General features: G+C 40.8%; 8 protein-coding genes across 10 annotated transcripts; 2 read left to right on the top strand and 6 right to left on the bottom strand.

The window, feature by feature from the left end:
* Window positions 1–291: 291 nt before the first annotated feature.
* LOC107045724 lies at window positions 292–3,076 on the bottom strand. Of its 3 annotated transcripts, XM_015268065.2 has the most exons (7): window positions 2,738–3,076; window positions 2,494–2,543; window positions 2,268–2,317; window positions 1,939–1,988; window positions 1,603–1,652; window positions 938–987; window positions 292–640 (listed from the first exon to the last, which is right to left on the bottom strand). In XM_015268065.2, exons 2-7 carry the CDS (start codon window positions 2,510–2,512, stop codon window positions 524–526), a joined length of 336 nt encoding a protein of 111 aa, XP_015123551.1. In that variant the 5' UTR covers window positions 2,513–2,543; window positions 2,738–3,076; the 3' UTR covers window positions 292–523. The 3 variants fall into 3 exon arrangements, with proteins under 3 accessions (XP_015123551.1, XP_015123549.1, XP_015123550.1); XM_015268064.1 differs by lacking the exons at window positions 2,494–2,543; window positions 2,738–3,076 and having other exon boundaries at window positions 293–383; window positions 583–640; window positions 2,268–2,457; XM_015268063.1 differs by lacking the exons at window positions 2,494–2,543; window positions 2,738–3,076 and having other exon boundaries at window positions 2,268–2,457.
* On the bottom strand, window positions 3,072–4,873 carry LOC107045725 (60S ribosomal protein L28). The gene is made up of 4 exons (XM_015268067.1): window positions 4,820–4,873; window positions 4,372–4,467; window positions 3,512–3,754; window positions 3,072–3,196 (listed from the first exon to the last, which is right to left on the bottom strand). The coding sequence occupies exons 2-4, from the start codon at window positions 4,456–4,458 to the stop codon at window positions 3,110–3,112; spliced, it is 417 nt and encodes a 138-aa protein (XP_015123553.1). The 5' UTR covers window positions 4,459–4,467; window positions 4,820–4,873; the 3' UTR covers window positions 3,072–3,109.
* A 200-nt stretch (window positions 4,874–5,073) lies between these two features.
* Window positions 5,074–7,882, top strand: LOC107045722 (S-adenosylmethionine sensor upstream of mTORC1). The gene is made up of 2 exons (XM_015268061.2): window positions 5,074–5,262; window positions 6,318–7,882. The coding sequence occupies exons 1-2, from the start codon at window positions 5,131–5,133 to the stop codon at window positions 7,227–7,229; spliced, it is 1,044 nt and encodes a 347-aa protein (XP_015123547.1). The 5' UTR covers window positions 5,074–5,130; the 3' UTR covers window positions 7,230–7,882.
* LOC107045723 (prostaglandin reductase 1) lies at window positions 7,289–10,357 on the bottom strand. The gene is made up of 4 exons (XM_015268062.2): window positions 10,047–10,357; window positions 9,220–9,523; window positions 8,000–8,273; window positions 7,289–7,718 (listed from the first exon to the last, which is right to left on the bottom strand). Exons 1-4 carry the CDS (start codon window positions 10,150–10,152, stop codon window positions 7,377–7,379), a joined length of 1,026 nt encoding a protein of 341 aa, XP_015123548.1. The 5' UTR covers window positions 10,153–10,357; the 3' UTR covers window positions 7,289–7,376.
* Window positions 10,358–11,168: 811 nt separating this feature from the next.
* On the bottom strand, window positions 11,169–14,426 carry LOC107045714 (prostaglandin reductase 1). The gene is made up of 4 exons (XM_015268050.1): window positions 14,235–14,426; window positions 13,144–13,438; window positions 11,878–12,151; window positions 11,169–11,600 (listed from the first exon to the last, which is right to left on the bottom strand). Exons 1-4 carry the CDS (start codon window positions 14,386–14,388, stop codon window positions 11,250–11,252), a joined length of 1,074 nt encoding a protein of 357 aa, XP_015123536.1. The 5' UTR covers window positions 14,389–14,426; the 3' UTR covers window positions 11,169–11,249.
* A 468-nt stretch (window positions 14,427–14,894) lies between these two features.
* Window positions 14,895–21,065, bottom strand: LOC107045711 (rapamycin-insensitive companion of mTOR). Its single transcript, XM_015268046.2, has 5 exons — window positions 20,785–21,065; window positions 20,658–20,705; window positions 16,274–20,078; window positions 15,813–15,915; window positions 14,895–15,479 (listed from the first exon to the last, which is right to left on the bottom strand). Exons 1-5 carry the CDS (start codon window positions 20,843–20,845, stop codon window positions 15,003–15,005), a joined length of 4,494 nt encoding a protein of 1,497 aa, XP_015123532.1. The 5' UTR covers window positions 20,846–21,065; the 3' UTR covers window positions 14,895–15,002.
* A 595-nt stretch (window positions 21,066–21,660) lies between these two features.
* LOC107045756 (RNA-binding protein 48) lies at window positions 21,661–24,851 on the top strand. The gene is made up of 6 exons (XM_015268118.1): window positions 21,661–21,684; window positions 21,814–21,978; window positions 22,796–22,986; window positions 23,068–23,256; window positions 24,177–24,563; window positions 24,629–24,851. Exons 2-6 carry the CDS (start codon window positions 21,868–21,870, stop codon window positions 24,717–24,719), a joined length of 969 nt encoding a protein of 322 aa, XP_015123604.1. The 5' UTR covers window positions 21,661–21,684; window positions 21,814–21,867; the 3' UTR covers window positions 24,720–24,851.
* On the bottom strand, window positions 24,731–27,476 carry LOC107045706. Its single transcript, XM_015268040.1, has 3 exons — window positions 26,961–27,476; window positions 26,628–26,804; window positions 24,731–26,252 (listed from the first exon to the last, which is right to left on the bottom strand). The coding sequence occupies exons 1-3, from the start codon at window positions 27,138–27,140 to the stop codon at window positions 25,257–25,259; spliced, it is 1,353 nt and encodes a 450-aa protein (XP_015123526.1). The 5' UTR covers window positions 27,141–27,476; the 3' UTR covers window positions 24,731–25,256.
* Between the last annotated feature and the right edge of the window lie 519 nt (window positions 27,477–27,995).

Raw genomic sequence — 27,995 nt, 5'->3', positions numbered from 1 at the left:
ATTGTTTGTAATTGTCTTCATGGCAGAAAAGATTAAAAAAATTTAAACATAAAAAAATGCATCAAGAGCAGTCAATTAATTAAATGAAAAAGCCCTCAACCCTTTAAATAACATAAATGTTGCTGAAGATGTGAAAATCAATGGAGAGACCTTGAAATGTCGAGATTTGATGAAAAATCGAAAATCGATTTTTGGGATCATTACAATATTTCCCCTCTCGGGAAGTTAAAAAAATTCACAGGAATGTATTTTAAAAAATAAGAATTACAAATCATTTTTCGCCATCAATTTTCATTTATTGAAATTTAAATATACATGTCGACTCTTTTATGTCTTTTGTACTCTGTATGGACCTCTGCGTCGCCTCAAACACATCCTTGAACCTAAGCGGAAAGAATAAAACAAACGAATTAAAAAAAATATGTATTCAAGAGAAGAATTGAGGAGTTTTTGGAGAACATCAGATAGCAAATACTAGTGCAAATCACGGCAGTCATAGATCTTGGTGGTTGTGAGTGTTTCATCATTGGAGTTTGAACTTCAGTGGATGATGAAAAACAAGAGACAATGAGGTCAGTTTACCTGGTGGAGTCACCGGGAAAGTCCAGTGACGCAACAGTGCAACGCCCTGCAGCTGCAGCTGGAGAAGAAATCGAAAGGATTAGGGCGATCATTCGACGGGGGATTGGAGAATATGGCTGGGACTTTGGTCAGAGTAGCAAATATATTAATCATGGCTTTCAGAGATCTTGGTGGTTGCATGAATCATCATAATTGATGGTAATGGAAAGAATTCACTGATTAGTGGGGTCTACAGTGAAGGCTTTCGTTAAAATACTAAATTCAATCATCCATCTGGTTTTACAACTTCAATTCGATTCATTTGTGATAATACTGAGTTACATTCATGGAAATTAGCATCTAAACTGATATTTACCCTCGATTGTGTCATGAAATTCTTCGTTCCTTTCCTGGTAGAAGATAGATCTGTAATAAAAAAAATTATTGAATATTTGCGGAAGATAAAAATGTGAAAAAATATTGTTTTGTAGTTAAGTGACTTCAGATAGCAAATACAGACTAAAATCACGGCATTCATAGATCTTGGTGGTTGCATATATCATCATGCTGACAAAGTTGTTAATGAGTATGAAAAAAATAATTCTCACCATTCATTACATTATCAAATACTTTATCAATTGGATTGAATTTTATGGAGTGGCAAAATGGAGAATTTAAATTCATTAAAATTATCATTTTTCCGGATATTTACCCTCGATTGTGTGGAGAAATTCTTCGCTCCTTTCCTGGTAGTAGATAAATCTGTAATAAAAAAAATTATTGAATATTTGCGGAAAATTGAAAAAATATTGTTTTGCAGTTGAGTGACCTCAGATAGCAAATACAGACTAAAATCACGGCATTCATAGATCTTGGTGGTTGCATATATCATCATGCTGACAAAGTTGTTAATGAGTATGAAAAAAATCATTCTCACCATTCATTACATTATCAAATACTTTATCAATTGGATTGAATTTTATGGAATGACAAAATGGAGAATTTAAATTCATTAAAATTATCATTTTTCCGGATATTTACCCTCGATTGGTTCACGAAATTCTTCGTTCCTTTCCTGGTAGAAGATAGATCTGTAATAAAAAAAATTATTGAATATTTGCGGAAGATAAAAATGTGAAAAAATATTGTTTTGTAGTTAAGTGACTTCAGATAGCAAATACAGGCTAAAATCACGGCATTCATAGATCTTGGTGGTTGCATATATCATCATGCTGACAAAGTTGTTAATGAGTATGAAAAAAATAATTCTCACCCTTGATTACATTATCAAATACTTTATCAATTGGATTGAATTTTATGGAATGGCAAAATGGAGAATTTAAATTCATTAAAATTATCATTTTTCCGGATATTTACCCTCGATTGTGTGGAGAAATTCTTCGCTCCTTTCCTGGTAGTAGATAAATCTGTAATAAAAAAAATTATTGAATATTTGCGGAAAATTGAAAAAATATTGTTTTGCAGTTGAGTGACCTTAGATAGCAAATACAGACTAAAATCACGGCATTCATAGATCTTGGTGGTTGCATATATCATCATGCTGACAAAGTTGTTAATGAGTATGAAAAGAATAATTCTCACCATTGATTACATTATCAAATACTTTATCAATTGGATTGAATTTTATGGAATGGCAAAATGGAGAATTTAAATTCATTGAAATTATCATTTTTCCGGATATTTACCCTCGATTGTGTGGAGAAATTCTTCGTTCCTTTCCTGGTAGAAGATAAATCTGTAATAAAAAAAATTATTGAATATTTGCGGAAAATTGAAAAAATATTGTTTTGCAGTTGAGTGACTTCAGATAGCAAATACAGACTAAAATCACGGCATTCATAGATCTTGGTGGTTGCATATATCATCATGCTGACAAAGTTGTTAATGAGTAAGAAAAAGAAGAATTCTCACCATTCACATCGCAAAACATGAGGTCAACTAGACTCCAGTCTTCGAAGAATCTGTAACAGAAAAGTAAACCTTTGAAATTCTGCTTTCCTGTGAATTATTCATGTGATTCCTTGTAATTTATCTACTCAGATAGCAAATACTAGAAAAATCATGGCATTCATAGATCTTGGTGGTTGCTAAATTCATCACAAAAGTTGAATTGATCTACAATTTATTTTAATACTTCTTAAATAAATAGATTTACCTGAAAATTTCCTCTGAGAGTCGATTCCAAATAATCCAAGGGTACCTGAACAGAAGAAAATTTAAGTTAATTATCAAATTAATCCTTTTTCGTCTTATTTAGTTGAAAAAAATATCGTCTCACCTTCAACGTTAATCTACTACAATATACTTATCATCCTTATAAAGACATCTAACTATGAAACTAAATAATTAAGTCACATCGCAACAGAATACAGATGATTCTCCCCAAAAATTCAACTCAATTTCATCAAAAATGAGCAATTGAAACCAATAAAATCCCGTCTATCCTGAGGATCTCATCTCTATCCTATCGCTGACGTATTCCGAAAATATTGGCTTTAGAATATTTTTATTAGAGAAAACTCAGGAATTAATCAGTTTTTTTAGGAGCACGTGTCTTCTTAGCTGGAAGTGGCTTCTGGGATCTGAGGACTGCGCTGGCACGACGAATGGCAGCCTAAATAAATAAAAAAACATTTATTGATAAAATGTAAGAATAACGAGACTGATATTAATCAATTTTTATACTGAATGGGAACTTTAAAAACTGGTTCCAATCATTTATCGCCACAATTCATCCGAAATTCATTCAGCATTGTGATTTAATGACAATTTACTTAATCAATGTTTGATTTTAAAAAATCATTGTTACATTGAAGTAATAAATTCTATTTCACACTATTATGAACGAAAATGGGGGAATTTAGAGGGGCAAAAATATACAATAAAAATAATTGAATAATTTACGAATTAATTGATAATGCGTAAATACCTTGGTGAGATCACGCCTGTATTTGGTGGATGAGATGAGGTTCTTCAGTTTCCACAGGGAACGACGGGCTCCAGCCTTCATGGTGCGCTTGATGGTGGCCTTTGCTGGTTTGTTGGCGACCTTTCCCTTCTTGTAGACAACAGTGAATCCCTTCTTGTCTGGGGTGTCGACAACTCCCAACGTTTTACGGTGGACGAGCCCAGAGTAACGGTAGCTGCTCAGGTTTGTCAGATTGTTGGGTTCCTACAAGGAAAAAGGCACTCATTGGAAAAATCGTCTCCATACCCTTTTCAAAGTCGATAAAAAAAAAAAATGTGTCTAATATTTTTATTTATTTTTTATATGCAAAAATGAAACATTCCATGGGAAAAACTGATTATTTTGGGAATTCATGAGAGTAATTAAGTCGAAAACCAGTGGTTTTAGGGGGCAATGTCAGAAAAATTTGAATCATCCTCAAAATAATTGCAAGATGTCATGAAATCTTCATTAATTTTGAAAATTACAAACTAAATGTCATTAAATATTGTAGAAAATTTTAACGACTGAGGTCTCTTAGCATTCTCCTAAAATTTTTACATAAAACGCAATTTCAACATATAGGGGAAGGTGGGGTAAAATGGACACTTTAGACTTTTTTAAAATTATTCATAACTCAGAAACAAATGTACCAATTGAGCTCAGTTTAGGCTCGTTACAAAGGGAAAGAATTGCTCTTTGTATTGAAAAAAAAAATTATTAAATTTTATCATACTTTCAACCCCTCATTAACTTTGAAGAAAAAAGTCAAGTGTCCGTTTTACCCCAACCACCCCTAATTTATTATTAATTTGAAAAAAAATATTATTAATAAAACGTACCGTTGAGAAAGGTTTGCTGATATTCCTCTTCTTGAGTAGGAAAGCATTGTTGTTGCGGATGATCATCCAGTTCAAGTGGGACGACATGATGAGCACCTTGAAGCATGAATTTTTGAGGTTAGAACTCTCATTCCAGATTTACTGTTATCCCCCAACGACTCAACAACTATTTTACAATAATTTTGAACGTAAAAAAGTTGACATTCACTCCTGACAGTTATCGGGTCTATTTGTTCTCGAATAAAGAGTAAAAAATAAGTTATGAACGTGCTCCACGCTTGGTTGTGTCACTGACACATGTATTTATCCCCGATAATACCAAAGTATCCACAGAAAAATGATTATCTATCGATAGAAACCTCCACGAGAGTCTTAAAGATCCATTAAATTAATGCAAATAATTCCAGAGTCATTGAAAACACTGAAAAATAATTAAATTCACTTTTACCTCGTGCGTCCTAAGGCCAACGAGAGGAAAGAAAGTCACCGGAAGTTGAGCTCGACCGACACAACTCTGAATTCACTTCCCTCGATAATTCTCGAACATTTCACACTCTAAAAATTTTCCTGAAATTTTTATCGACATTTCTTTAACTAATTGTTTAACAAAAATTTTTTAACAATTTCATTTTTCGAAAAATGGAAATTGTCTTGAACTTCCGGTTGGACAGCGACATCTTCGTTCATTTGAAATTCCGCGATGATTGTTGACATGAGGGATTGACAAATAATTGAAAAAACGAGTGGAAAAGCGGGATAATGGCGAGTGAAGAGCACAAGAAGCTTTCGGCTTTTATAAAAGAGACCCACAGTCGACTGCGACAGGAGTGTCAGCTCTACGGGCCCCAGGAGGCTTGGAGTCGACATTTGTCGAGAACGAAGGACTTGAAGGTTATCATTTTTATTCATTTCGTATTCAACAGCTGCCTGAGTGAATAAATAAATTCGCGCGTGTTAATTAGGGGAGATTGGGGTAAAACGGACACTTTTGCCTTTTTTTAAAACCTTAATGAGGGGTTGCAATGTTGGTAAAATTTAATAATTTTTTTTCTAATGCAAAGAACAATTTTTTCCCTTTGTGACGAGCCTCAACTGAGCTCAATTGATCAATTTGTTTCTGAGTTATGACTAATTTTAAAAAAGTCCAGTGTCTGTTTTACCCCACCCTCCCCTACTGATTCATTTTACACTACACTTTAAAAATTTTGTCGGAATTTTCCGTGCCAAATTCCGGAAATTTTTATCGTTTTGCAATTCCACTGAAATTTCAGGAAATCTTGTCATTGAAAATTCAGAATTTCGTAAATTTCCGCTCCATTTTTCCCTCAAAATGAATGGAAAATCAGAAAATTCTGGTAAATATATTCTTACATTTTCAGGCCAGTGACACTGAATGCGATTTAGGGAGAAAAACCATGAAATTTCAGGTTTCACTGAAAATTTAATGAAACTTGACACTGAAAATTCATATTCGATTGAAAATTCAAATAAATTAAGGAATTCTCGTCTTTATGCTCCTTAAAATTCTCTAATTTTACTGAATTTTCAGTGAAGCCTGAAATTTCCCAATTTTTTCCTCCCTAAATCGCATTCAGCGCCACTGCCCTAAAAATTGGTAATCAACAGTCCATAAAATTTCATTTTTTTCCAACAGGGCATGATTATTCTTCAGTAATTGGCCTCTGCGGTCATTAGCCAATTCGAATTGACAAAATTATCATTTGGTCATTAGTAATTTCGCCAATTCGAATTGGCTAACGACCCCATAGGCCACTTCAGTGTCATGAATTTATTAACGTCCAACTGATAATTTCGCCAATTCGAATCGACTGATGACCGCAGAGGCCAATTACTAAAGAATAATCTCAAAAATTCGGTCAACCCCTTCTCCACACCAACATTGTATGATGAAATATTAATAAAACATTCTCTTCTTCAACCTCCAGAATTACGCAGAATCCATGAGAGAGCTGGCGACCTCCCACTGGGCCCAGAACAGTGATCCACTCCCCAAAAACACCTCCACCCACTGCAGAATCCAATGGATCAAACGACAGTGCTGCAGCTACTACTTCGAGGGAGGTAAAAGTAAATACGACGACCGAGAAGTATCAATTTCATCTAAAATCGAGGGTCGACCGTCTTCAGTACCTCGCCTGCCTCCCCCGTCACCCCCAGGAGCTGAAGATCCCCATTCCATCCCTCCCCATTCGAAAATAAAAATACTAGACGTGGGGAGCTGCTACAATCCCCTTGGGGATGACGAGAGGTTCGACGTGACTCCCATAGACCTGGCCCCCTCCTCCAACCAAGTCCTCAAGTGTGATTTCCTGGCCGTGAGAGTTGGGGGGACAACAGAAATAAAAGACCATCGAGAAATGATCCAATTAGGGAGTAGCAGTTACGATGTCTGCGTGTTCTCTCTTCTCCTGGAGTACCTCCCGTCCCCGGATCAACGATTCCACTGTTGTGAGAAGGCTCACAGCATCCTGAAACCTGGGGGACTGCTGATCATCGTCACTCCAGACTCTAAACACGTGGGGGCGAACGCGAGAATAATGAAATCCTGGAGATTTGTTTTGTCCCGTCTGGGGTTCATGAGAGTTACGTATGAGAAATTGAAGCATGTCCATTGCATTTGCTTTAGAAAATGTTTTGATGGGGGTGTGGCAGCCAGGTGGGCACAGATGCAGGTCGTGGAGGGGGACGATTTGTTGTTCAGGGCGATCGATAAAATATTCATACCTCAGGATTTTCAGGAGATTAAACCAGAGGATGGAGAGGGGGAGAGGAGGGATTTTTGGAGTGACAGCGAGAGGTCTAGGGGGTTTGAGGAGCTACCGGAATTTTTTGATTGAGATGATAATTAATCATCACGAAGATTGATCCGCAGAAATGATTATTTTACACTTTCTTCAAATATTTGAAAATATTTGAATTTTTATTGGCAAAAATGAACATAGAAACGATGAAAAATTAGTTTTTTCTTCATTTAGAAGGGTTTTTCAAGGTTTAACAATGGCTTTCCCTATATTCTCTCCTTTCAGCATTCCAGCGAACGCCTTGAACATGTTCTCGAATCCCTCAGTGACAGTCTCCCTGTACAGGAGCCGTTCCTTTTGGATCCATTCGAGGTTTGTCTTGAAAGCCTCGGAAAAACGGTCCGCCCACCGCCAGACGAGGAAGCCCTCGATCTTCAGTTGTTTGGAAACCGCAGCAGGCTGGATGATCGTCGCCTTCGGGTACTCAGAGGCGTCATTGTTGTACGCTGAAATGCTTCCGCAGATCGAGACGCGACCGAAGGCGTTCATTTGGTAGATAATCGTGCTGGCGATCTCTCCTCCCACCTGTTGGAGTCAGGAAAAGAAGGGAATTTAGATATTCACCTGGGGGTGAAATATTTTATGAATGAAATTATATTATTTCGGCGTGTTAATTTGATTCGATTTTTGAAAATGTCGATAACTCTCGGCGGGAAATTTGTTCCCAAATTTGGAAAATTAGCGACATTCGTTACCCCTTAAAAAGAAAATTGAAATACCCTTGTTTTACTAGGAGATGTCGTTTTAGAGACATTCGATTAATTATCTGAATGTGAATTCTAGGATAATCTGAACTATATTCTCACGTTATCGAAAAAGCAATCAACACCGTTGGGAGCGACTTTCTTCAGTTCAGCCTCCACATTTTGTGTCTTGTAGTTGATGGCATGATCGAAGCGCAATTCCTCCGTAAGCCACTGGCATTTCTCATCGGAGCCAGTGATTCCGATGACTGTCAATCCCATGATCCTTCCAATTTGGCCCACGTGGGAGCCGACGGCTCCAGCTGCTCCAGTCACCACCAGGGTCTCACCCGCCCTCGGCTTGCAGACTTCCAAGAAGCCAAAGTAGGCAGTGTACCTGAGAATTCACAGGGGAAAGCTCATCTCCACTCGTTTCGTTCGTCTTTACTTCTACTTCAATTCCAATTAAGGATGTTCTACACCCTTTCTGCCAAAATTCACGTTTTTTCAATTTTTCTGGCAAACTTATGATGGAATTGACGTGAAAAATATAACGTTTTTGCGTTTTGTCATTATTTAATGACTGACGAAATTTTAAGGTGGTGCGAACATTTTCCTGCGTTTTCTCTAAACTTTTAAAAAGAATCACAAAACTGTAGAAAAAACGCATGAAAATTATCGCACCACTACGCAACTTCGTGAGCCATTAAAGAATGACAAACCACAAAATCGTTATATTTTTTCACGTCACTCCCATCGATAATTTGCCAGAAAAATGAAAACAACGTCAATTTTGGCTAAAAGGGTGTCGAACATCCTTAAGGCCCGGGGGGATTATCTTTCGAACGCTTATAATCATTTCAGATTATCAAAATAAAAAAGACAATCAAGATCGCGTTCGACAGATAATCCGCACGGGCCTTAATTAACGATAATTGTCAAAAAATCAAATTCTTACGCCTTTTATAACACTGTTATACAGGGTGTAAGAATTCGTATTTTCCAAAATAATCTTTTCAATGAATTCAATGAAAATTTCTGAACAGATTATTCGATCCATTAGAAAGCCGCGTGCAAAATGTCAAGATCCGTACTTAAACAATAATAATGGGAATAATTTTTGAAGTTGCTACTTTTACACGCAGTTGAATGGGGCATCGGGAATTTTTGTAAATTCCCTACGTTATCGATAGATAAATAACGTAGGAAAAGCACTAAAATTAGCGATGCCCCAGTCAACCGCGTGTAAAAGTAAGCAATTTTCATTGAATTCTCTGCTTTTTTTCCAGCTATGGCCCCCGCCATAATACCCTTAATTCGGTATTTAGGTACATTGCGATTACCCAGGCATGCCCATCACCCCGAGTCCGAGGGATGGCGACAGGAATCTCATTCTCATCAGCGTCTTCATTTCGGGAAGAAGCCGTGGAGGACTATCAAACACGTGCTCCCCTTCCATGTTGACGATTGTGTGTGTCCGCCAGCCCATGTAACCACTGACCCTCATTCCCACCGGAAAGTCTGGATTTTTAGACTCGATGATTTTGGCAATCTGGGACCCAATCATCGTTGTCCCCAAGGGGTACCTCGCCGAGTAGGGCCGCATGTAAGGGTCCACTGAAAGATATTCCGCCTCGACGAGATATTCTGTAATTCAAAGAATTAATTCATTAGAGAAAAGGAGAAACGTAACAGGCGATTTACCATTTCTCGTTAAATACTCATTATCTTTCCTCTTAATTAATTCCAAGGCGAAATGTTCCACGACTTTTTTCAATGCAGAAGAATAATCTCCTGATATCGTCGAGATAATTGAATAATCGATGACCTGCCGTTTTTTTTTCATCGATTTCAAATCTCTCCGTTATTGCGACGAATAGACCTTTTCATTCTGGAAATCTAGGGGAAATATTTATTTCGTTCATTCAACGAAAAAATCTCCGAAAAAACCATGGAAAATTCTGATAAATATTGAACTTTACAATGATATACACTTAAGCACTCAAAAACCATGATTTATATGTAAATTCGATAAAGTGTCCGCAAATCCTAGGGGAATTAACATGGGAAAAAAGTGTCCGCAAATCTAGTGACTCTCAGAATGAAAAGGTCTATTAGATTCCAGAAAGCGCGTTACCGCGCAAAATTCAGTGAATAGATTCATGTTTACCTCCATCTTGAATAGCCGGCAGCTCCTCCGTCTCGAGCTTCAAATCGTCCGGCTTGGGCTCACCTTCGAAGTGCTTCACCAGCACGAACTTCTTCGCAGTCACCATAATTACGAATTCTTGTATATTCTGCCGTGAACAAGGCAATAGTTGATTGTGAATAATCGCACAGCTCTGGGGGTTGAGTCCGAACGGACACGAACGGAGAGTGATCTTCTTCTGTTCAATGTGGTTATATCCTCAACGGAGAGTGATCTTCTTCTGTTCGACGTGCAAACTGGTAAACACCAACGGAGAGTGATACTGGAGTGGATTTACGAGACTCATAATGATGAGAATAGCGCAAGTGGAGGGGATCAGAGGCGATTGAACCAATAGGAACTCACGACGCCATTAGGCCCAATCCCGGCGAGTTTAAGGATAATCGGGCGAGGGAGGAAAAAATGTAGTGAGGCGGATGGGTTTCTATTGTTTTCCTGCAGAAAACCAATCGTTGAACGAAAAAAATTGAGGCAATATCAGGGAGTATCTCCGGTTAAAAATTATTTTTGGAGCTAATCAAATTTATTTGTATCTGTTCCACGCATTGAATGGTTTTCAGATTTTTTTTTAATAAATGAAAAAATATTAATCCTTGCGAAAAAGTGGCAACATCGTCGGTAGTGTTTTTTTTTTCACCAGGAGCTGGACCACTGGCTCGAGGGAGCTCCAATCACAACGCTTCATCGCTCTCTCTCAAGAGACGTTTAAATTGACCGCGCTACCCCCTCCGAATTTGCTGCTCGTTTGGGCTGCGTGCGCAGAAATTTCATTTTTCAGTACTTTTTTTGCTATTATCAATAAACAATGCTCCTAGGACAATCTTTTTCACTCAAAAAATCATTGATCACATGTTCTAAATGGGTCTAAAGTTTCATAACTTTGGCTGCTTTTTTTCCTTGGGTTTTGCAATTTTTTTTGTGATTTCCATAAGATCACGGGTTAAATGACCACTTTTTCAAAAATTCATAATAAATTAACCATGTTCCTCAGCAGTCTGAAACTTTGCCGACTTTCCCCATCGGGTGCCGTAATGATTAGAGGTACAAGTTTCTTTAAATATTGCAAAATAATCTGAATCCGAATTATCCAAAATATTTTTTTATTTCCAAAGATATAAACACAGAAACGATGAACAATTAATTTTCCTCATTTAGAGAGGCTTTTCAAACTCTAACAATGGCTTTCCCCACGTTTTCTCCTTTCAACATTCCAGTGAAGGCTTTGAACGTGCTTTCAAATCCATCAGTGACGGTCTCCCTGTACTTGAGCTTTCCCTCTTTAATCCACTGGAGGTTCTGGCTGATGCCCTCCATCCAGCGGTCGAGCCAGTAGACCACGCGAACCCCTCGGACCGTCAGTTGGCCCGTCACCAGGCCAGGTTGGATTATCGTCGCCTTCGGAAGGGTCGCGATGTCCCTCTCGTCGTCGTTGTAGGAAGAAATACTGCCGACCACCGAGACACGCCCCATCAGCTTCATCTGGTAGATGATTGTGCTGGATATCTGTCCACCCACCTGTCGACATCATCAGATCATTAATCTATTCATTTCTGTATTTTTTATTTAATTCTTTATGCATTTTTCGAAATGGAAATATTCAATTTTTAATTGTTCAAATTTTTTATCTGATTTTTTTTTTTAGATAAAGAGGGATGAAAAATAGAGTAGAAAATATTTGGAAAATTCATGTAATTCATTCATTCAATTCATTGAATTCAATTCATTCATTAAAAAATGCGCAGTAAAACTCCGGAATTCTTCAAGGAAATGAAAATTTTTTGTGCGTGCTCACATTGTCGAAGAAGCAATCAACGCCTTCTGGAGCTGCTTTCCTCAGTTCCTCCCCGACATTTCCGGTTTTGTAATTTATCGCATGGTCGAAGCCCAGTTCTTCAGTCAGCCATCGACATTTCTCGTCGGATCCGGCTATTCCGATCACTCTCATGCCCTTTATCTTCCCGATTTGCCCGGCGTGGGAGCCGACGGCTCCAGCAGCTCCAGTCACCACTAGGGTCTCACCTGCCTTGGGATTGCATGCCTCCAGCAGGCCGAAATATGCAGTATTTCTTCATGAAATTGACAAAAAATCACTCGAATCAGAAAAATTCCCGAAGGACTAAATTCTAAATTTAAATTTTAACGGAAGAGACGGCTTTTATGAATGAGAAATTTTTTTGGAATTGCTTGATATAACGCAAAAAGCCAAATGTTAGATTTAAACTATTGCAAATAGTTTACAAATTTACTTTCATTCGGAAGCAAAAATGGATTTGATGAGGAAATGGCAAAAAATTTGAAGCGAATTCCAGAATTAAGAGCTAACATCTTAATTCATGATTCTGTTATAGGAATACTTGAGAATGAGTCACAAAATAAATTTTATTAAAATTGGGAAGCTAGATTTTTATTTTTTTCTTTCCCCGTGTAAACCACCACACGGAGAGAAATATTCAGTAAAAATTACCGAAAAATTCACGTAATCTGCAGGGGGGAATCGTTTTCCGCCAATTTTTATAGGATAGGAAGAGAACAAAGAACGAAATTGTCACGTAATTTTTCTCGAGGAAGTAAAATCTTACAGAAACTTGCCGACTTATTGTGCCTCCAAAATCAAAAATCCTTGAACGTTCAACAATTTTTATGAATCCGGTGAGTTATTTCTACGTTCCGTTCCGTAAAATTTCTCAATCGTTGGGGAAAAATTACAGAACGACTTGTTGCCCCCACAGCGGTGAGTCATCAGACGGGCGGTTAATTTGTACGAAACAAATCGTAGAATTTACGTGGCGATTCGCACAATTTCGGTTCCGACTCACTTTTTATTGAATTTTACTTCGCTCGCGAATTACGTTTCGAAAAGTAATGTTTACGTTTTTTTTTTTTGTAATTTTTAGAATTTTTCTCTCCGTGGAAAGAAAGAATTAAAAAATCATTTTCAATTCAAAAATAAGCTGCAGAAAAAACAGCTGCCCGGGTAAGGCCGGGGGCCCCAGCTGGTTGTCAAATAAAAATTGTCCCTCGCCACTGCACAATCGTATTCGCTAATTCAGATGCATACCCTGGCATCCCCGCAACCCCCAGTGCAAGCGACGGGGGGAGGCCCCCCAACTCGGGAAGAATGTACGGAATTTGATTGACAAGAGCGGCGCCAGAGAATTCCTTTCCATCGAGAATAGTGTGGGTCCTCCACCCCAGCCATCCAACGACTCTCTTCCCCACCGGATAATCCGGATTCTTCGATTCAATTATCCGCGCGACCTGAGAGCCAATCATCGTTATTCCTACGGGGAACTTCGTGATGTATCTGCGCTGGTAGGGATCGACTGATATGTATTCTGCTTGAGTCAGATACTCTACAATAATAAGAACAATTATAAAAACAGAGCGGAATCATTGAACTCACATAAATAAATATCATAAAGATAAATTCAGTAGCGAAATGGTAAAACTGTTTGAGTCGACTTATTTCGCAGTTGAGTTTTTGAAAAATATGTCCGAATCTAAGGGAGATGGTGAAATTTTTGTAATTACATTTTTTGCAGCACTCAATCCGCTCTATAAAAAAGGTTCTAACAAAAATTTTACTATCTCCCTTACATTCCGAGATATTCATTGAAAACTGGTCGATAGTCAAAGTTTACTTCTACCGCTTTACCACTTCGCTACTGAATTCATAAAACATTTATGAGTTATTTTACGAATTATTTTTATAATGTGAAATGTGGTTTTGAGGGAAGACTCCCTCAATCCACTTTTTTTCAGTAAAAATTTTCTGTTTTTCATATTGAGAATAACCCCGGTTCCCCTCCCACCCATTCAAATCCCATCCAATCATTTCCTATAACGTCACAAGGTTGTGAACTGCTGTATAAATTCCCTTCTTCAATGTAAAAATGCAAAAAGGCATTAAAACGTTTTAATGCAGCGACAGATCCATTTAAAAAATCCTCATAATTTTTTTTCTACTTCAAATCTAGACATTTTCCTTCGGAACTTGGCATTCTATCGCTCCGCTGAATATTCAAATCAATCATCTGATTTTTTATGCTGTGGGGTGTGAATGCATGATAAAAAATAAATGGATAAATAAATAAGTAAATGAATGAATGAATGAATAAATAAATGAATAAATAACGTCGTTTGCATGACCTCCATCCTTTATCGGCGGCAGTTCTTCCTCAACGATCTTCAAGTCCGATGGCTTGGGCTCTCCTTCAAAATGCTTAACGACAACCCATTTCTTCGCTATTCCCATGGCCCCAACCGAATAATTCCGACTCTCCAGAATGAGCTTCAACGCCATACTGCACACACTCTCTTTCACTCTGTATTTTCGTGATAATTTCCAGGCGCAGCTGATACGCGATACGTAGAGGGGGAATATCTCAAGCAAATATTACGTAATCGTGTGAATTCGCAACTATTAATCTGATGATTTTGCTCAAGGTGAAAGAATTGGAGTGGATCAATCTTGTATTATGAACAATGTAATTCGTGGTGATGGGAATTTCATTACCCTCTCTTTTTGAAAATGCGTCATGGAGAAACTGGCGAATTCGATAAAACATTCTGTTGGATTTCGATTGAGACCTTTTCTACACAAATTCCTCGACTCGATTTTTATTAGGGGTTTTCTACTTTATTTTTCTTCTCCGTTCATAAAAAAATCAAATAAAAAACAGAAAAATTGAGCCGAAGAATTTCTATAGAACATACCTCAATAGAATAAGTTTTGTATTAAAAAGCGAATTCGATTTTTCAGTAAAATTCTTCCTTGAAGTGTCAAATGAACAGACTGATCCAAAAATATTGCTGGCAGTGTCTGAATTCTTTCCTTTATTTAATATAATTCAATAATTATCTTCATCTCTCATTAATATAAAATATTTACACATTATCAATTCATAAATTGGAGTACTAATCAAGGCTGATGGCAGTGTTTGTACCAGTAACTTTTAATAATTTATTATCGGAACTCTTTGATATCCTAAGTCTCTCAGCAGGCTTCAGTATTTCTGCTATTATCTTCTCGTCGCTGAGTTTTTCAGTTTTATCGGGAGCCTCTGGGGACTTTAAACGTCCACCATTGTCCCTCGTCTCACTAGCAAGCTCGGAGGTCGTTGACGAGGGTGACTCGACCTCGGGTATCGTCAGTCTGCCATTGACTCGTCTCTTCGAGGGGCTTATGCTCAGATCGCTGCTGGGGAGGACTGCGGGGGTCGGCTGGGCTAGGTTCTCCTCGGTGCCGATGGGCATGTGAAGGATCTTCATTGGCTCTAGGTAAAGAACGTCGAAGGGTGCGTCCAGGAACAGCTCCTGGAGGAAACGACGGGCTTGGAGTCTGTACGTTCCACTCCCTAGGCGGGAAGCTACTTCGGAGAATAGACAAGTGTCCTGGGGAATCAACAATTAGTATAAAGTAGAGAAAATTTTTTTTTTTGACTGAGTGCAGGGAATGAGAAAAAAAACAACCATTTATTTCTTTTTTTTTAATCGAGGGAATGAGAGGATTTAGAAAAAATTTTGACACTTTTGCTTATCTGTTGAATTTTTTGAAAAAAAAGTTTAATGAATTTCAATTCAGTTTAATTTCATTCAGAATTCAATTACCTGCACTAACAAACCATGATAAATTTAATTAATTAAATCCGTCATATTTTTCGGTTTTCCCAAATTAAAAAAAACACACGTTTTTAATTCCCAATTAAAAATAAATAAAAAACTCACTTGAAATTTCTCAGGATATCTCTGCCTGAGTCTCAATAACGCCTGTCGACTGTGGCGGTACCAAACAGGGTTGGATAGTCTCTGAGCATGTCTCAAAGTCTCTCTGGAACAACAAAAAAACTCATATAAACCCAATTTCCTCAAATAATGAAAAATTTATTTATAGAAATTAAATCTATTTTTGGAATCATCTCAAATTCTCATTCATTGTATCTAGTTTCCTAATAATACCAATAACAATAATAATAACAATAATAATAATAATAATAATAATAATTTCATTATTATTTCATTATTAATAATAATAATAATAATAATGAAATTATTATTAATAATATTATTAAGTAATAATAAATAAATAAGAATGAGTTGTAATGAATAATAATAAAATTATTATTATTATTAATTTGAAAAAATGGAAAAAATAAAGTATAATCCAATAAGAAATAATGTGCCCTCACTTTCGAATTTTGGCATCAGCCTCGCTGACCTCGTCATCCCACCTGTTTCTCCCCTTATAACACACCAGACAAATTCTCCCATGATCTGCATTCTCACCCTCTGAGCTCTCCTCCTCATCCCCCTGACTATTATCCCCCTCACACCTGCTGAATGTCTCAGAGACAGTCGAGCCCCTGTTAACATTCTCCGGAAATATCATCTGCAAATTTTTCGGTAGACAAATTCCCATGTAACAAGTGTCCCCAGGATCCTCCTCCCTTGTAGCAACAGCAGGTGGTGTTAACGAATTGGCATTATCAGTAGTCCAACTCCTGGACGATTCGAATTCCGAGAGACTCTGAAGTGAGAGTCGTCCATCGGAGCTGTACATTTCCAGGCTGCTGTGTGAGAAGCTGGGCCTCCTGTGCATCTGGTACTTTCTGAGTTTGGCATATCCCTCGGCGTCCTGTTGGCTGAGCCTCTGAACACTCGACACAGGACTGGGTGTCTCTCCCCTCTCGGGGAATGCGAGTCTCTTGGCTTCGATGTCAGTGGCAGCACTTTCCGATCTGTTTCTGGTCCGCCTGACGATGGGATCTGGCAGGTCGGGCTTGCCATCACTGAGACTTCTGTGGTGCTTCTGAATGGGAACAGGACTGGGGAGTGAGTACTGCTGGGTCGGCTGGACAATGGGCCAGTAGTCGCCTCGCCTGTACCTGACGCAGGGCCAGTCGTAGAGGGCGAGCACATCAGCCCCAGCTCTAGTGGTGCTGATCAAGCTGAGTGAGTACATGGCAGTGGCCCTGACAGCGTAGTACTGACAGCTCTCGGCTAGGTTGGTCATCATCTCGACGAGTTTGTGGTGCTTGAGCTGCTCGACGCCAGCTGGTGACGTACCGTAGTGTCCGGAGCTCCAGAGGGCAGCCTTCACCGTGAGAATCCTCTCGTCAGGGCCCCCAGCGTCCCGATCGTCAGCTATTTTCTCTGGGGTCGTCCTCTGGGAGTCGTTGACCAGGGAGTCCTGTCTGAGGGATCTGGGGACAGTCTCCATCACCTCGGCGTCGATTATCGTCTCCAATCTGCTGGGCTCTGGGGCCTCCTCAGGGCCAGACTCCTCAGACATGAAGTGTGTCTCCTCGAACCCCGATCTACTGCTCTTCGTGGCTTTTGAATTTGATTCGGTGTCGGTCCCAGCCAAGTCCAGGATGAACCTCTGGACTGTCCTCGCTAGTCTCTGAACGACGTTCCTTCTCGTCAGCAATTGCATTCCCAATTCGTGCTGCACCAGCTGTCCCAGGAGATGAGGGGGGATGAAGACGTCCCTGGGCAGCACCAGCATGCTACTCTGCCTCCTCAAGTAGCTACCGTTCTCCCCTCGCTGCCTCCTGGTGAAGGAGTCGTGGATCTCCCCCTCGATGAGGCCCACGTACCTCTCGGCAAAACCCCCAGGCTTCACCCACCTCTCGAGCTCCTCAACGGGCGATGGAAGTCTCGTAAAACCAGCACGAAGGGAGTACAACCTGATGTTGAGGAGGTAGCCACGGTCCCCAAGGTGCTCGAGCCACTTGTCCCAGGCCCTGTTGAGCCCCCCCTGATTCAAAAAGATCTCGAGGTACTCCGGCTCCTCACTGGCCTCGTGGAGTGCCTCCAGAGCTGCCAGAGCCACCGTCCTACTGTCGTCTGAGAGTCTTCCAGTTAAAAGCGTCAGTGCCCACTGGGAGGCGTCGTTCATCCTCGCTCGCAGGATGAGCCTCAGGAACTGCGTGGCGTACAGGCGGGTCTGCTCCAGTCCCGATGATATGATTTTACTCAAAACCTTCCTGTTGGGGCCCTCCCTAGTGTAATCCAAACTCGATATTATCAGCTTCACGTAGCAGTCGTGATTGGTAGCAATCGCAAGATCCTCCATCTTCTCGAGGAGATTGAAGGCCTTGAGAATGACAGTTCCCTTGGCGGATTGGCTCAGCTGCCCCAGGAAGAGGAAGTACTTTTGACAGCAGGTGGTGGTCATGTGCCTGGGGGAAAACAGACAGTCGTGGGCAGACGGTTGAGTCGTAATCTCCGATATCTGTTCGGCAATGTCGCCGATGAGTTCGTTCAGCAGTCTCGTCCCCTCGGGCTCCTGGATCTCCAGGAGGCAATTCACCAGGTCACAGCCGGCCAGAGTCGCCTCCCTGGCAAGAGTCACACTGGTTCCCAACTCAACCCTGCTGTACCTGTTGGAGGATGGCTTGAAGTACCTGACGAGTCGTTTTATGAACAGTCTGTGGTCAGAGTCGTGGAAGATCCTCAGCGAGTCCTCCCTCGACCGCAGGATTGACCTTATCACCGGCCAGTTCCAGGCGAGGGCGTCCTTGGAGCTCAGCACTTGAGCGTCTTTCAGCAGTGGAGTCGTTGGAGACTCTCGCCTCAGCCAATTTCTGCTGGAGGTCCTCTGTCGTCTGGGGGCCGACGGCCTCATCCAAGTGCCAGCCTGCAGAATCCTATCCAGAAAGAGGCTGGAGGGTGCAGGTCTCCTCCTCATCATCGAGTGCATTCTCCCCAGAATGGCCACAGCAGCTAGTGCTTGATGCCTCCCCACACTGGCGTGCTCCAATAAATTAGGAAGTGGTGGAGTGAGATCACAGACGTCTGGTGGAAGCAGTGAATGAGCTAGATGAAGGAGGGCCCCGAGGAGGACAGCAGCTCTGACAGATATGAAGGTGTCAGACGTGACGATTGTCTCGGCGAGTGCCCGGTGCAGGCCGCACTCAAGAAGAACGTAAACCAAAAGTGCTAGATGAAGTTCAGTGATATTTGGACAGTGTGAGGCCAGCGGAGGGAGGATGGAGCGTCCCTCTGCTGCGACGAAGCCTTCGGAGAGCCTCCAGTTGTCCTTGGGGCGACTGGGGTCGACCGCTGCCAGGGCGACGTCAGGCTCGTCAGTCCAGATGGGGAGGGGCAGTCCCAGGAGCTCGTAGAGGAGCTCCAGGACGGCGCCACGAACCTCCAGCTGCTCCACGTAGAGAATGTCGGCGATTGCCTTGAGCCCTGAGTTGTCATGGGGATTGCAGAAGTTCAGGACACCTGAGTACGACCTGAGGACGCTCAGCAGGGCCAGTTTGCTGGCTGCGAATCTGCTCTCTCTGCTCTCCCTCGAGCGCTCGTTCAGGGATGAGTGGAGCTCGCAGTAGGGGGCTGCCAGGCAGAGCAGGGAGACGCTACTCCTGGTCTCAGGGCTACCCAGGAGGCGCAGGAGGACGCCTATCACCGACTCCACCATCGCTGGAGACAGCCCTGTGGTCGCTGATCTCGCCAGGGTCCCCACACCTCCACAGCTGATTAGAAGGGCTGAATTCAGGACTCCCAGCTCGCAGAGGGTCGCCAGGAACGCCCGGAATGTTCGGTCCTTCTCCTCGACTCCTCCGTTCGTCAGGCTGATGAGGGAACGCGCGAGAACTGGGCTGAAGTGCCTCGGGGCCAGGACTAGGATTCGACGGACTAAACGCAATGCTTGCATTCGCTCCATGTCGTTTCTCAGGTTGATGTCCATGCTGCGAGCGATGAAGTAGGGGTATTGGAGCTTGTTGAGGGTGAGCACGTCCTCCTGCTTCTTGAGGAGGTATCTGATTGAGCGGAGGGCTGCTGCTCGCACCTGCGTCGCCTCCTGGATGAGACCCACTCGCAGGCAGCAGAATAACTCTTCGGGGGTGAGACCGTAGTCTGAGGAGTCATTCTCCGTTACTAGGCGGACTATCGCGTTTAGGTAGCCTAGCTTCTTCACGCTGGACACGCCGTGGCGGAGGCAGATGTTCGTCAGGACTTCTTTGATGTTGTCTTTCAGGTCTGGAAGATTAACGGGGCGAGAGCGTGAGGATGGGGCTTTCAGGCTGACCCGGAGAAATTCAATTGGGGAAAGACCTGGGGATTTGGGGGACTATTCTAGGGGGTTCTGGAGAACTTGCAATTTTTTTTTGACAGAAATGTTCAGGGGACATGTTCTAGAGGAAGTGTTGACATGAAATTCTTTCTTTTCTGTGAAATAGATTCTGTTGAATGTACTTTGATGAAACTGGTGACATTTCCAATAGATGTTTAATGGAAATTTGGCAGAATTTCACATTCATAATTTTGAAGAAAAAATTGAAAAAAAATGAAATTTTTCATTTTTATTTAAAATCGTAATTTTATAAACATTTCCGGGTATAAAATGAAATCAACTCTAGGTTTTTATAGGGATGGTAAACAGCTCTTACGAGTATTTTTGAGAAAATCTCAAATATTCAAGACATGAAATGAAAAAAATCTGGAAACGATGAATAAAAAATATGACAATTGCCGGTGAGAGCTTAATTTCCACCTCGAGGATGCTCTCCAGCCAGAAGAAACGATCCCCGAGGGAGGGTTTGAGGTTAGGGCACTAACCTTTTGACAGATCAAGCTGAATGTGACTGTTCTCGTGGTCCTGGCGATCTGAAAGAAAAGCCTGTGGTAAATAAAAAGCGAATAATTCAGCCGAAATCAATGCAACAATCAGACGCAGTAAACTCACGACGTTGTGATCTGTTGGTGCGTAGGTTTCTACCCCAAATCATCCAACTAGAGATTGCCATTTTCGCGCCGGTCGCTAACCACGTTCACAATTAACACATCTAGTCCGTTCAATCCACCCCATTGGCACTATAATCATCGTCATCATCCAATTGACTGTTGAATAAATAGAACTGGCTGGTTGGATCACAAGTTATTCACGTGATTTCGTCAACACGAGGCGGGTTTATTTGTTACTTGTGAAATTATTGGGCGGTTTTTTTTCGTGAGCCTAAGTGTCACACCGAAAATGCCAGGGGTATGAAAACCCACACCACTACTATTGCCCCTCTACCCCCACCACAGGGACAGCTCTGCTTCGATTGGAGCGAGGGGAATTGAAGGAGAAATGCTCGATCTTTCAGTCGATATGATGAATCGATAGTCATCGTCACCTGCAGAGTTGACACATGTCGATATATCGCACATAAAAACGTCGATCGTGAAATCATCGATTTAAAGCCAATCACAGAATTTGAAAAATCGTTCGTATTTGAAATTTCCCTTCCAAAAAAAAACTCGAATCGAATCGACCAAAATCGCAGGGTGGGAATTGATATATATCGATATATTGCACATAACAATTTCGATATTGAAAATATCGATTTAAATTCGATCACGTAATTTGAAAAATTGTTCTTTTTTTGAAATTTCACGAGCAAAAAAAAATCAAAAATTAACTTCGACCAAATATTGATATCGGGATTGAAGTATCGATTGTCGGGGAATTGAGTATCGATACCCCTCGATGATCGAGTCGTAACGAGCATCCCTAGTTCGGAGATCCGTGATTGGTCGAGCTCTGATTACGCCGCGAGATGGTGGGGGGGCGAGTGGGGAACGACATGTTCAGGGATACGAGGTAATTGTGTGTGCACGTAGATCTTCCTGGAAGTCGTAAACAATTGTCGAGGCATTACCTGTGGATTAAAGGGTTGAGGGGCGTGTGAGAGCTTGATTTTTATGGTCTTGAACTTTATGGTTCACGTAGGAGAAAGGCGATTGCCGAGATTGAAGTGAAGACGTTGGGGATTTTAGAGGGATCATGGGGGACGAGGGGCCCAAAGGGGTCAGGATGATGCCGCACCACGTGCAGCAGGAGTTGTGCAGGACCAGACCGGCTTACAGACAGGGGAAGAGGCTCACCGCGGTCAAGGTAGCATTGTATCCTACTTTGAAAATTAAGGATTGACGACTTATGGGAGGGGGAGGGAAAATTGTGTTGGGTGATTTATTGAGGGGAAGGAACATAAATTTTTTTGTTGATTATGGATTTTTTCTGGTGGAGCAGTGATTTAGGAGGCGACGTCGCAGACATTTCTTGTCGGAAATTTCTTTTATGTGGAATAATTTCGCTTGAAATTGCCCCAAAGTCACTAGCAGTTACTGAGACAATTGAATATTTAACGGAATGTAAAGAATTCTTCAATTTCTGTCTTTATTGGGACATTTTTGGAGCAGCTTAAAATCGTGAGAAGTCACACGCGCAAAAATTTATGGAAAAAACCAGCGAATTGAATAGGAAATTCTGTTGAATTTCTATTGAACTTCTATTCGAGATTTTACCGGTTCCTGGTGGACCCTATTTGAAAATTCCGCAGCCTCCCTGCGGGTTTTTTATAGAAGATGCCCAATAGAAACTATTTCACACATAAAAAACTAGAATTGCATTTTTCTCTGTTTTCTTTTCTATTGAGACATTTTCCATCGGAATTCCTCAACATGATTTTTCTCAGGCTATTTTTCCCCCCTATTTTTCTCCTCTTTTCATTAAAAAAATTAAAGAAAAAAATTTGAACATTTGAACCAAGGAATTTCTATAGAAAATGCCTCAATAGAATCAGTTGCATTGATGTCGACACCACAACTACATTAAAGTTGATGAAAAATAAAAATTTCCAACAAAAACTCCAACTCATCACTTTCTATTCTCGAATTCGACGTTTCCTTGACAATCCAGATCTAATTAACAGGTTTACACAATCAACGATGAATCCGTACATTTAATAGTATGTGGTGTGCCCAAAATAAACCTAATCGAAGAGCTCAAGAAATTGCTTTCACCTTACGGTGACGTTAAAAAATGTGAATTGCTTATTGAGTATCCAGCTGAAGAGTTCACTGAGAGCTTTCACGTGCAGTTTGAGAGAATCCAGAGTGCCAGGTATAGCGATAAAACACCTCTAAATCCAACTCCTCTCTGCTAATTCCCTTTGGCCCTCGTTTCCATTTGGATTTTTCACAGAATTGCAAAACGATTGGTGGACAACAAGAACTTTTATGGAGGAGTCCTCCACGTGTGTTACGCCCCAGAATTGGAAAGTCTCGCTGAAACGCGAAGGAAACTGATTCAGAGACAGAAAGACGTTGTCGTGAGGATTAGGAGGCACAAGGAAGACCCCACGAGTGTGGAAAGGGATAAGTTTGTCCCTAGGTATGAGAAAAATTGATATAAAAAAATGAAAAATTGCAGGGCTGTAATTGTACGTGGATACGTCCATGGTCTTTCCTTCTTTCTCGCATTTCCTAGAAACTCTTTGTATCTCCTCAAATTTTCTAGAAACTCCCTGAATTTCCTCGAATTCTCTAGAAACTCCCTGAATTTCCTCGAAATTTCTAGAAACTCCTTACATTTTTTCGAAATTTCAAGAAACTTCTCGAATTACCTCGAAATGTCAGATCCGATCAATTAGCCCCTCATGTATAGATATTCCAAATTTTTATTTTTTTTCTCATTGAAGTAGTTTTGAAGAAAATTGCGAGCTAATAAAAAACATTTGCTAGTTAGTACTTTTTTAAAAAATAAATTCTTGAAAAATCACCTCTGAAAAAAAAGGCGTTATCCCCTCTATTTCATTATTTCCAAAAAATTTTATCACCAATCGATAGCAAATTGTTTGAAGATTTTTGCGAGTTAAGAAAAAATCGTCAATGCAATCCTATTATTGTGTAAATTAACAATTCCAATTTCAACTGAAAACCAGAGTTGATGACCAGAGTTTGTAACAGAGATGTCAGACAAGATATGAATGTTTTTTTTGGCTCAAATGAAAGAGCGGCTCGAAAAATGGCGTGTAGAAGTCTTTAAAGATGACAAATGTCTCTAAAGATGATGTCTATTTTCAATTGCAAAGCGCAATTGTGACAACATTGTCGAGTGGGGTCTAGGAGTCTCCCCTGGTTCAAAACCATCTTTAGAGACCCTAGCACGCCATTTCTCGACCCGCTCTTTCGTTTGAGCCCAAAAAAACATTCATATCTTGTCTGACATCCTTGCTACAAACTCGGGTTTTCAACTCGGGTTTTTAATTGAATTTTCGCGCGCATTGTTTTTACTGCATTATTTTTTTGCAGAGAGCAATACCACAGACAGAAGAAATACCCAACTCTTCCATTGACAGAAGACAGACTGTCCCATCAGTACCCTAACGAGTCGTTCGCCTCTATAAACGACGGAATCCCAAGGTCGATAGACCCTCGGCCAGTCTCAGAGCCCAGTCTGCCCCCCAATAAAAGGATAAAATCCGATAAACAAGTGAACTACAAAGGACACGTCATCAGGGATAACATCAAACAAGTTCGACCAAAATTAATTGACACAAAGAAGCTGCCTCACTTCGAGACCCTGCGAGAGGAGAGGAAAGTCGTTCCAGTTGTGAAGAAAGTGGACAGTGGAATAACAATCAAATTACTACCCCATTCTGATGACAAGAGGAAACGAATTGTCATGAAAAATCCTAGGTAATTGCTTCATGAATTCATTCCCCACTGCTGTCACTTTTAACGCAATTAATTTTTTTCTGCAGTACAACTAAATTGATAAGCTCCAGTGACGACCTGCAAGCTTCAATCGTCTCAGTAAAATCATCAATTCGCGAAGCGATGCAGAGAAATTAATTCAGCACCAATTATTTTTATAATTATTTATTCGAAGATGTGAGATGCAAACAACACTACTAAAAATACGAGGATTGCATTAAAAACATGAATAATGCTGTTCGTATTAAAAATACACTATTTATTACAATTTAACCGTTTAAATTCAGTCACACAGTGGCACTCACTGATTCCCCACGAGAAATTGCGCCAATGCCACTAATTAATTCTAAATTCCCCACCCCAAGGAGCACAATTTCAAAAGTTACCTTTAAGATCTCCAAAAAAAACTGTCTTATGTCTGTGCAAAATGTCATCTTTGGCTAAGTCGGTCTGTTCGATAACTTTTTGATAAATTTGAGGTATCTCTTCGACTATCATCCAAAAGATGACATTTTGCCCAGACATAATATTTTTTTTAATTTAAAGAATAACTATCGAAGTCGTGCTCCTCAGGAGCTTTAAATTCCTAAAAGAAACCCTAAAAAACACTCAATATGAACTCAAATCCCCAGCACTCAAAAAATTCCTGACTCTCCCCCTACCTCACCCCCAAATTTAAATGATAACCGTCATGTCAGGGTCCCACTGAGTCCCGTTGCCCTTGACCTTGGTCCTGAACCTCTTGGTGTTGGGCGGAGTGTTCTCCTGCTGTCGAGGTTTGGTGGAGAGTCCTTTCGCCCTCAGCACCTGCTGCGGGGATTTACTGGGATTTCCTGATTTGTGGTTGGACCTGCAGGCCAGGGGGGTCCTGCTCTTGCCAGCGTCGATGTTGACGTCCTCGAAGACTCCCTTCACCTCCTTCTTGCTCGTCTGGATCTTTTTGATCTGTTTATTGACGATCTGAAGCTTCGACTTGTCGTCTAGTCTGACAATTGGCTTGCTGGCGTTAGGCTGCGATGATTTCACAACAGTTTCATCATCAAACTCTATCATTACCTCTTCAGGAGGAGTGGAGTCCTCCCTGAGGGCTCCCTGGGGGTCTGCTGGGGGCAGTGGAGACACTGAGTCCCTCCAGACTCGAATCAGCCCTTTGTCCCCTGTGGTTTGGGGCTTCGAAGGCACTTTCGAGGGGTCCAAGGTGACTTGGGGCTCTTCCCCAGGGGATTTCTCCTTCATCTCTTCTTCTTCGAGCTCTGGGATCCCTCTGACGTTTGGAATGACTGTGATCTGGTCCTCAGCTTCGCTCTCCTCCGAGTGGAGGACCTCGTCCTCTGGACATTCATCCAGATTGCTCTCTGCATTCTCCAGGTCACAGGCTCTCATACACTCCTCGAGGTTCTTCGACGCTGCGATGGTGATTGTGGGGAACGTGGGGATCGTCTGGATCTCTGGGATGTTGAATTCACCTGTAGTTTCACAGTATGACATTCTGCTCGCTGTGTCTTTGGGGGTTGAGCCCTCTGAAGGGGGGTTGGACGGCCTCGAACGAGCGATTGGGGTTCTGTCGAAGGCAGTGGCTGGGGAACGGGGGTCGAAGGCGTCGGGGGTCAACATATCTGGACCTTCTTGCACAGTTACTATTGGGCTTATGTATCCTGATGTCGTTTTCACCTGTGAATTCAATTTTTCCCGTTTTTAGTTTCATTATTCTTCATTTCAATTCGGTCTATTTTTTGCTTAAGCTAGTTTAGTTTGCTTTGCATTCAGGGGAATTCATCGAGATACTTTTAGAGGAGTTTTGTGAATATTTAGGACAATTTTTTTTACATTTAAGAGAAATTACGAAATTTTAATGATTAATCAATTGCAAAATTTTAATGAATTAACATACAATTGCTAAAATGTTACGACTTAAAAAAATTTCTAAGAGGGAGAGAATTATGAAGATTTCGCTTATTTTATTTGAAAAATCCTGATGTTGAATCAGTTCATCCTGAATGAATTGCAATAAATTGATGAAATGGTCTACGGAAGAAGAATAATTACCATGATTGGAGTGCGTTCGTGATTGACATTTGGGGAGCGTGGGTCAGGGACTCTCTTCTCAGGAGTGACTGCAGGCAAGATGAGGTCTAAATTAGTCTCCAAGTACTGTTTGACACGAAGATACTTAGGAATGGCACTGGCGACTTTTTTATTGGCCCTTGGGGGTGTCGAAGCAATCTGTAAATAATAATATACATGTAATAACATAAAATAGTAATAAATAATAATAAAAAGCCATTTTCTGCAGGTATTTTACAACATGAATTTTTATTTTTTTCATTCTATTTGTCTTTTGGTCATAATTTTTTTTTCGCATAATTGTTGGCGTCTCACCTCGATGGGAGTCCTTGTGATGCCCGCAGTTGCCGACCTAGGGTCATTTGACATTTTCATCGACATCACAGGCGTGCACATCTGATTTTTCTCAAGAGCACTCATCTTCACCTGCAACTGGACACTCGACTTTCCGTCGTTCTCCAATTCAGGGAATATTTTACTCGAGAAATTGCCCATCTCGAGGAGAAAAGGGAGACGAGTCCACGGGATGACGATTCGACTCCGAAATGAGTCTCAACGGCCGTTACGCCTGCCTCCGCGGATATTTACCACTTCAGCCTCGAAAAGTCCACGAAATTTCTCTATTGACTCATCGAATCGATCCCTGTTGGCTGCTCCTCTTCTGAATTATTCCAGCCACGAAATGGGGGATTTTTCGCTGATTTATGGGGATTTAAATGCAGAAAAATACACAAACAAAATCCTCACGCTGCTGGGACCCTTTAACTCTGGCTCACCCCCTCTTCCTGGGATAGTTGGGAGTTCAAATGGGCCAATGAGACGGCAGAGGGCCGGAGGGGGGCGATGGTACGCCTCTATTGGTCGGTATGAGAATGTCACTAATTTGAAATGGGAAAAATAAGAAATAATTTTGCTTTTTTTTCATTTTTTTATGAATTTCCATTTATTGAGTTCAAATAGAGTTCAATTTTCCGAAATCAATAATTCATTAATTGCAAATGAATAAATGGTTTATTTAATTGCAATGAAGGATTATAAGGAAAATACTCAGCAAAAAAATCAATAGAATTCAATTTTTCTATGCAACTTGCTTCATTTTCAGACATTTTTTATAAAAACTCTTCAGCTCTAAATTCCTAAGATTATTGTTTGATTTTTTCGATGAAAAGATAAAAAATCGAGTGGAAAAAATGAAAAAAAAATTTTCTGTAAAACAATTTCTATTGGACATTTTCCGTAACGAAAACCGCAGAATTCTTCAACAGAACTTCATTTTCAACGAAATGTTTTTCGTCGACGTAAAGGCTGAGACTGGAAACCCAAGGGTCGTGTGTTCCCCCCCCCCCCCCC

Source organism: Diachasma alloeum, unplaced genomic scaffold (assembly GCF_001412515.2).
Source record: "Diachasma alloeum isolate Michigan unplaced genomic scaffold, Dall2.0 Dall_scaffold_01062, whole genome shotgun sequence".
Taxonomy (NCBI): Eukaryota; Metazoa; Arthropoda; class Insecta; order Hymenoptera; family Braconidae; genus Diachasma; species Diachasma alloeum.
The sequence above is the reverse complement of the archived record's forward strand: the minus strand, read 5'-3'. Positions and strand labels throughout refer to the sequence as shown.

Excerpts from the sequence above, each read along its gene's own strand:
- LOC107045724 (XM_015268063.1), bottom strand. The coding sequence starts at position 2,450 with ATGATGATATATGCAACCACCAAGATCTATGAATGCCGTGATTTTAGT. Across the intron at positions 1,653-1,938 it reads ATTTCTCCACACAATCGAGG|ATCTATCTTCTACCAGGAAA; the intron begins GTAAATATCCGG and ends TTTTTATTACAG. Across the intron at positions 988-1,602 it reads ATTTCGTGAACCAATCGAGG|ATCTATCTTCTACCAGGAAA; the intron begins GTAAATATCCGG and ends TTTTTATTACAG.
- LOC107045725 (XM_015268067.1), bottom strand. The coding sequence starts at position 4,458 with ATGTCGTCCCACTTGAACTGGATGATCATCCGCAACAACAATGCTTTC. Across the intron at positions 3,755-4,371 it reads TCAGCAAACCTTTCTCAACG|GAACCCAACAATCTGACAAA; the intron begins GTACGTTTTATT and ends TTTTCCTTGTAG. Across the intron at positions 3,197-3,511 it reads ACAGGCGTGATCTCACCAAG|GCTGCCATTCGTCGTGCCAG; the intron begins GTATTTACGCAT and ends TTATTTATTTAG.
- LOC107045722 (XM_015268061.2), top strand. The coding sequence starts at position 5,131 with ATGGCGAGTGAAGAGCACAAGAAGCTTTCGGCTTTTATAAAAGAGACC. Across the intron at positions 5,263-6,317 it reads CGAGAACGAAGGACTTGAAG|AATTACGCAGAATCCATGAG; the intron begins GTTATCATTTTT and ends TTCAACCTCCAG.
- LOC107045723 (XM_015268062.2), bottom strand. The coding sequence starts at position 10,152 with ATGGTGACTGCGAAGAAGTTCGTGCTGGTGAAGCACTTCGAAGGTGAG. Across the intron at positions 8,274-9,219 it reads GGGGTGATGGGCATGCCTGG|GTACACTGCCTACTTTGGCT; the intron begins GTAATCGCAATG and ends GTGAATTCTCAG. Across the intron at positions 7,719-7,999 it reads TTGATTGCTTTTTCGATAAC|GTGGGAGGAGAGATCGCCAG; the intron begins GTGAGAATATAG and ends TGACTCCAACAG.
- LOC107045714 (XM_015268050.1), bottom strand. The coding sequence starts at position 14,388 with ATGGCGTTGAAGCTCATTCTGGAGAGTCGGAATTATTCGGTTGGGGCC. Across the intron at positions 13,439-14,234 it reads GCCGCCGATAAAGGATGGAG|AGTATCTGACTCAAGCAGAA; the intron begins GTCATGCAAACG and ends TTATTATTGTAG. Across the intron at positions 12,152-13,143 it reads GGGGTTGCGGGGATGCCAGG|AAATACTGCATATTTCGGCC; the intron begins GTATGCATCTGA and ends AATTTCATGAAG.
- LOC107045711 (XM_015268046.2), bottom strand. The coding sequence starts at position 20,845 with ATGGCAATCTCTAGTTGGATGATTTGGGGTAGAAACCTACGCACCAAC. Across the intron at positions 20,706-20,784 it reads CACCAACAGATCACAACGTC|ATCGCCAGGACCACGAGAAC; the intron begins GTGAGTTTACTG and ends CTTTTCTTTCAG. Across the intron at positions 20,079-20,657 it reads TCAGCTTGATCTGTCAAAAG|ACCTGAAAGACAACATCAAA; the intron begins GTTAGTGCCCTA and ends TTAATCTTCCAG.
- LOC107045756 (XM_015268118.1), top strand. The coding sequence starts at position 21,868 with ATGGGGGACGAGGGGCCCAAAGGGGTCAGGATGATGCCGCACCACGTG. Across the intron at positions 23,257-24,176 it reads AGGGATAAGTTTGTCCCTAG|AGAGCAATACCACAGACAGA; the intron begins GTATGAGAAAAA and ends ATTTTTTTGCAG. Across the intron at positions 24,564-24,628 it reads ATTGTCATGAAAAATCCTAG|TACAACTAAATTGATAAGCT; the intron begins GTAATTGCTTCA and ends TTTTTTCTGCAG.
- LOC107045706 (XM_015268040.1), bottom strand. The coding sequence starts at position 27,140 with ATGGGCAATTTCTCGAGTAAAATATTCCCTGAATTGGAGAACGACGGA. Across the intron at positions 26,805-26,960 it reads TCACAAGGACTCCCATCGAG|ATTGCTTCGACACCCCCAAG; the intron begins GTGAGACGCCAA and ends TATTATTTACAG. Across the intron at positions 26,253-26,627 it reads ACGAACGCACTCCAATCATG|GTGAAAACGACATCAGGATA; the intron begins GTAATTATTCTT and ends TTGAATTCACAG.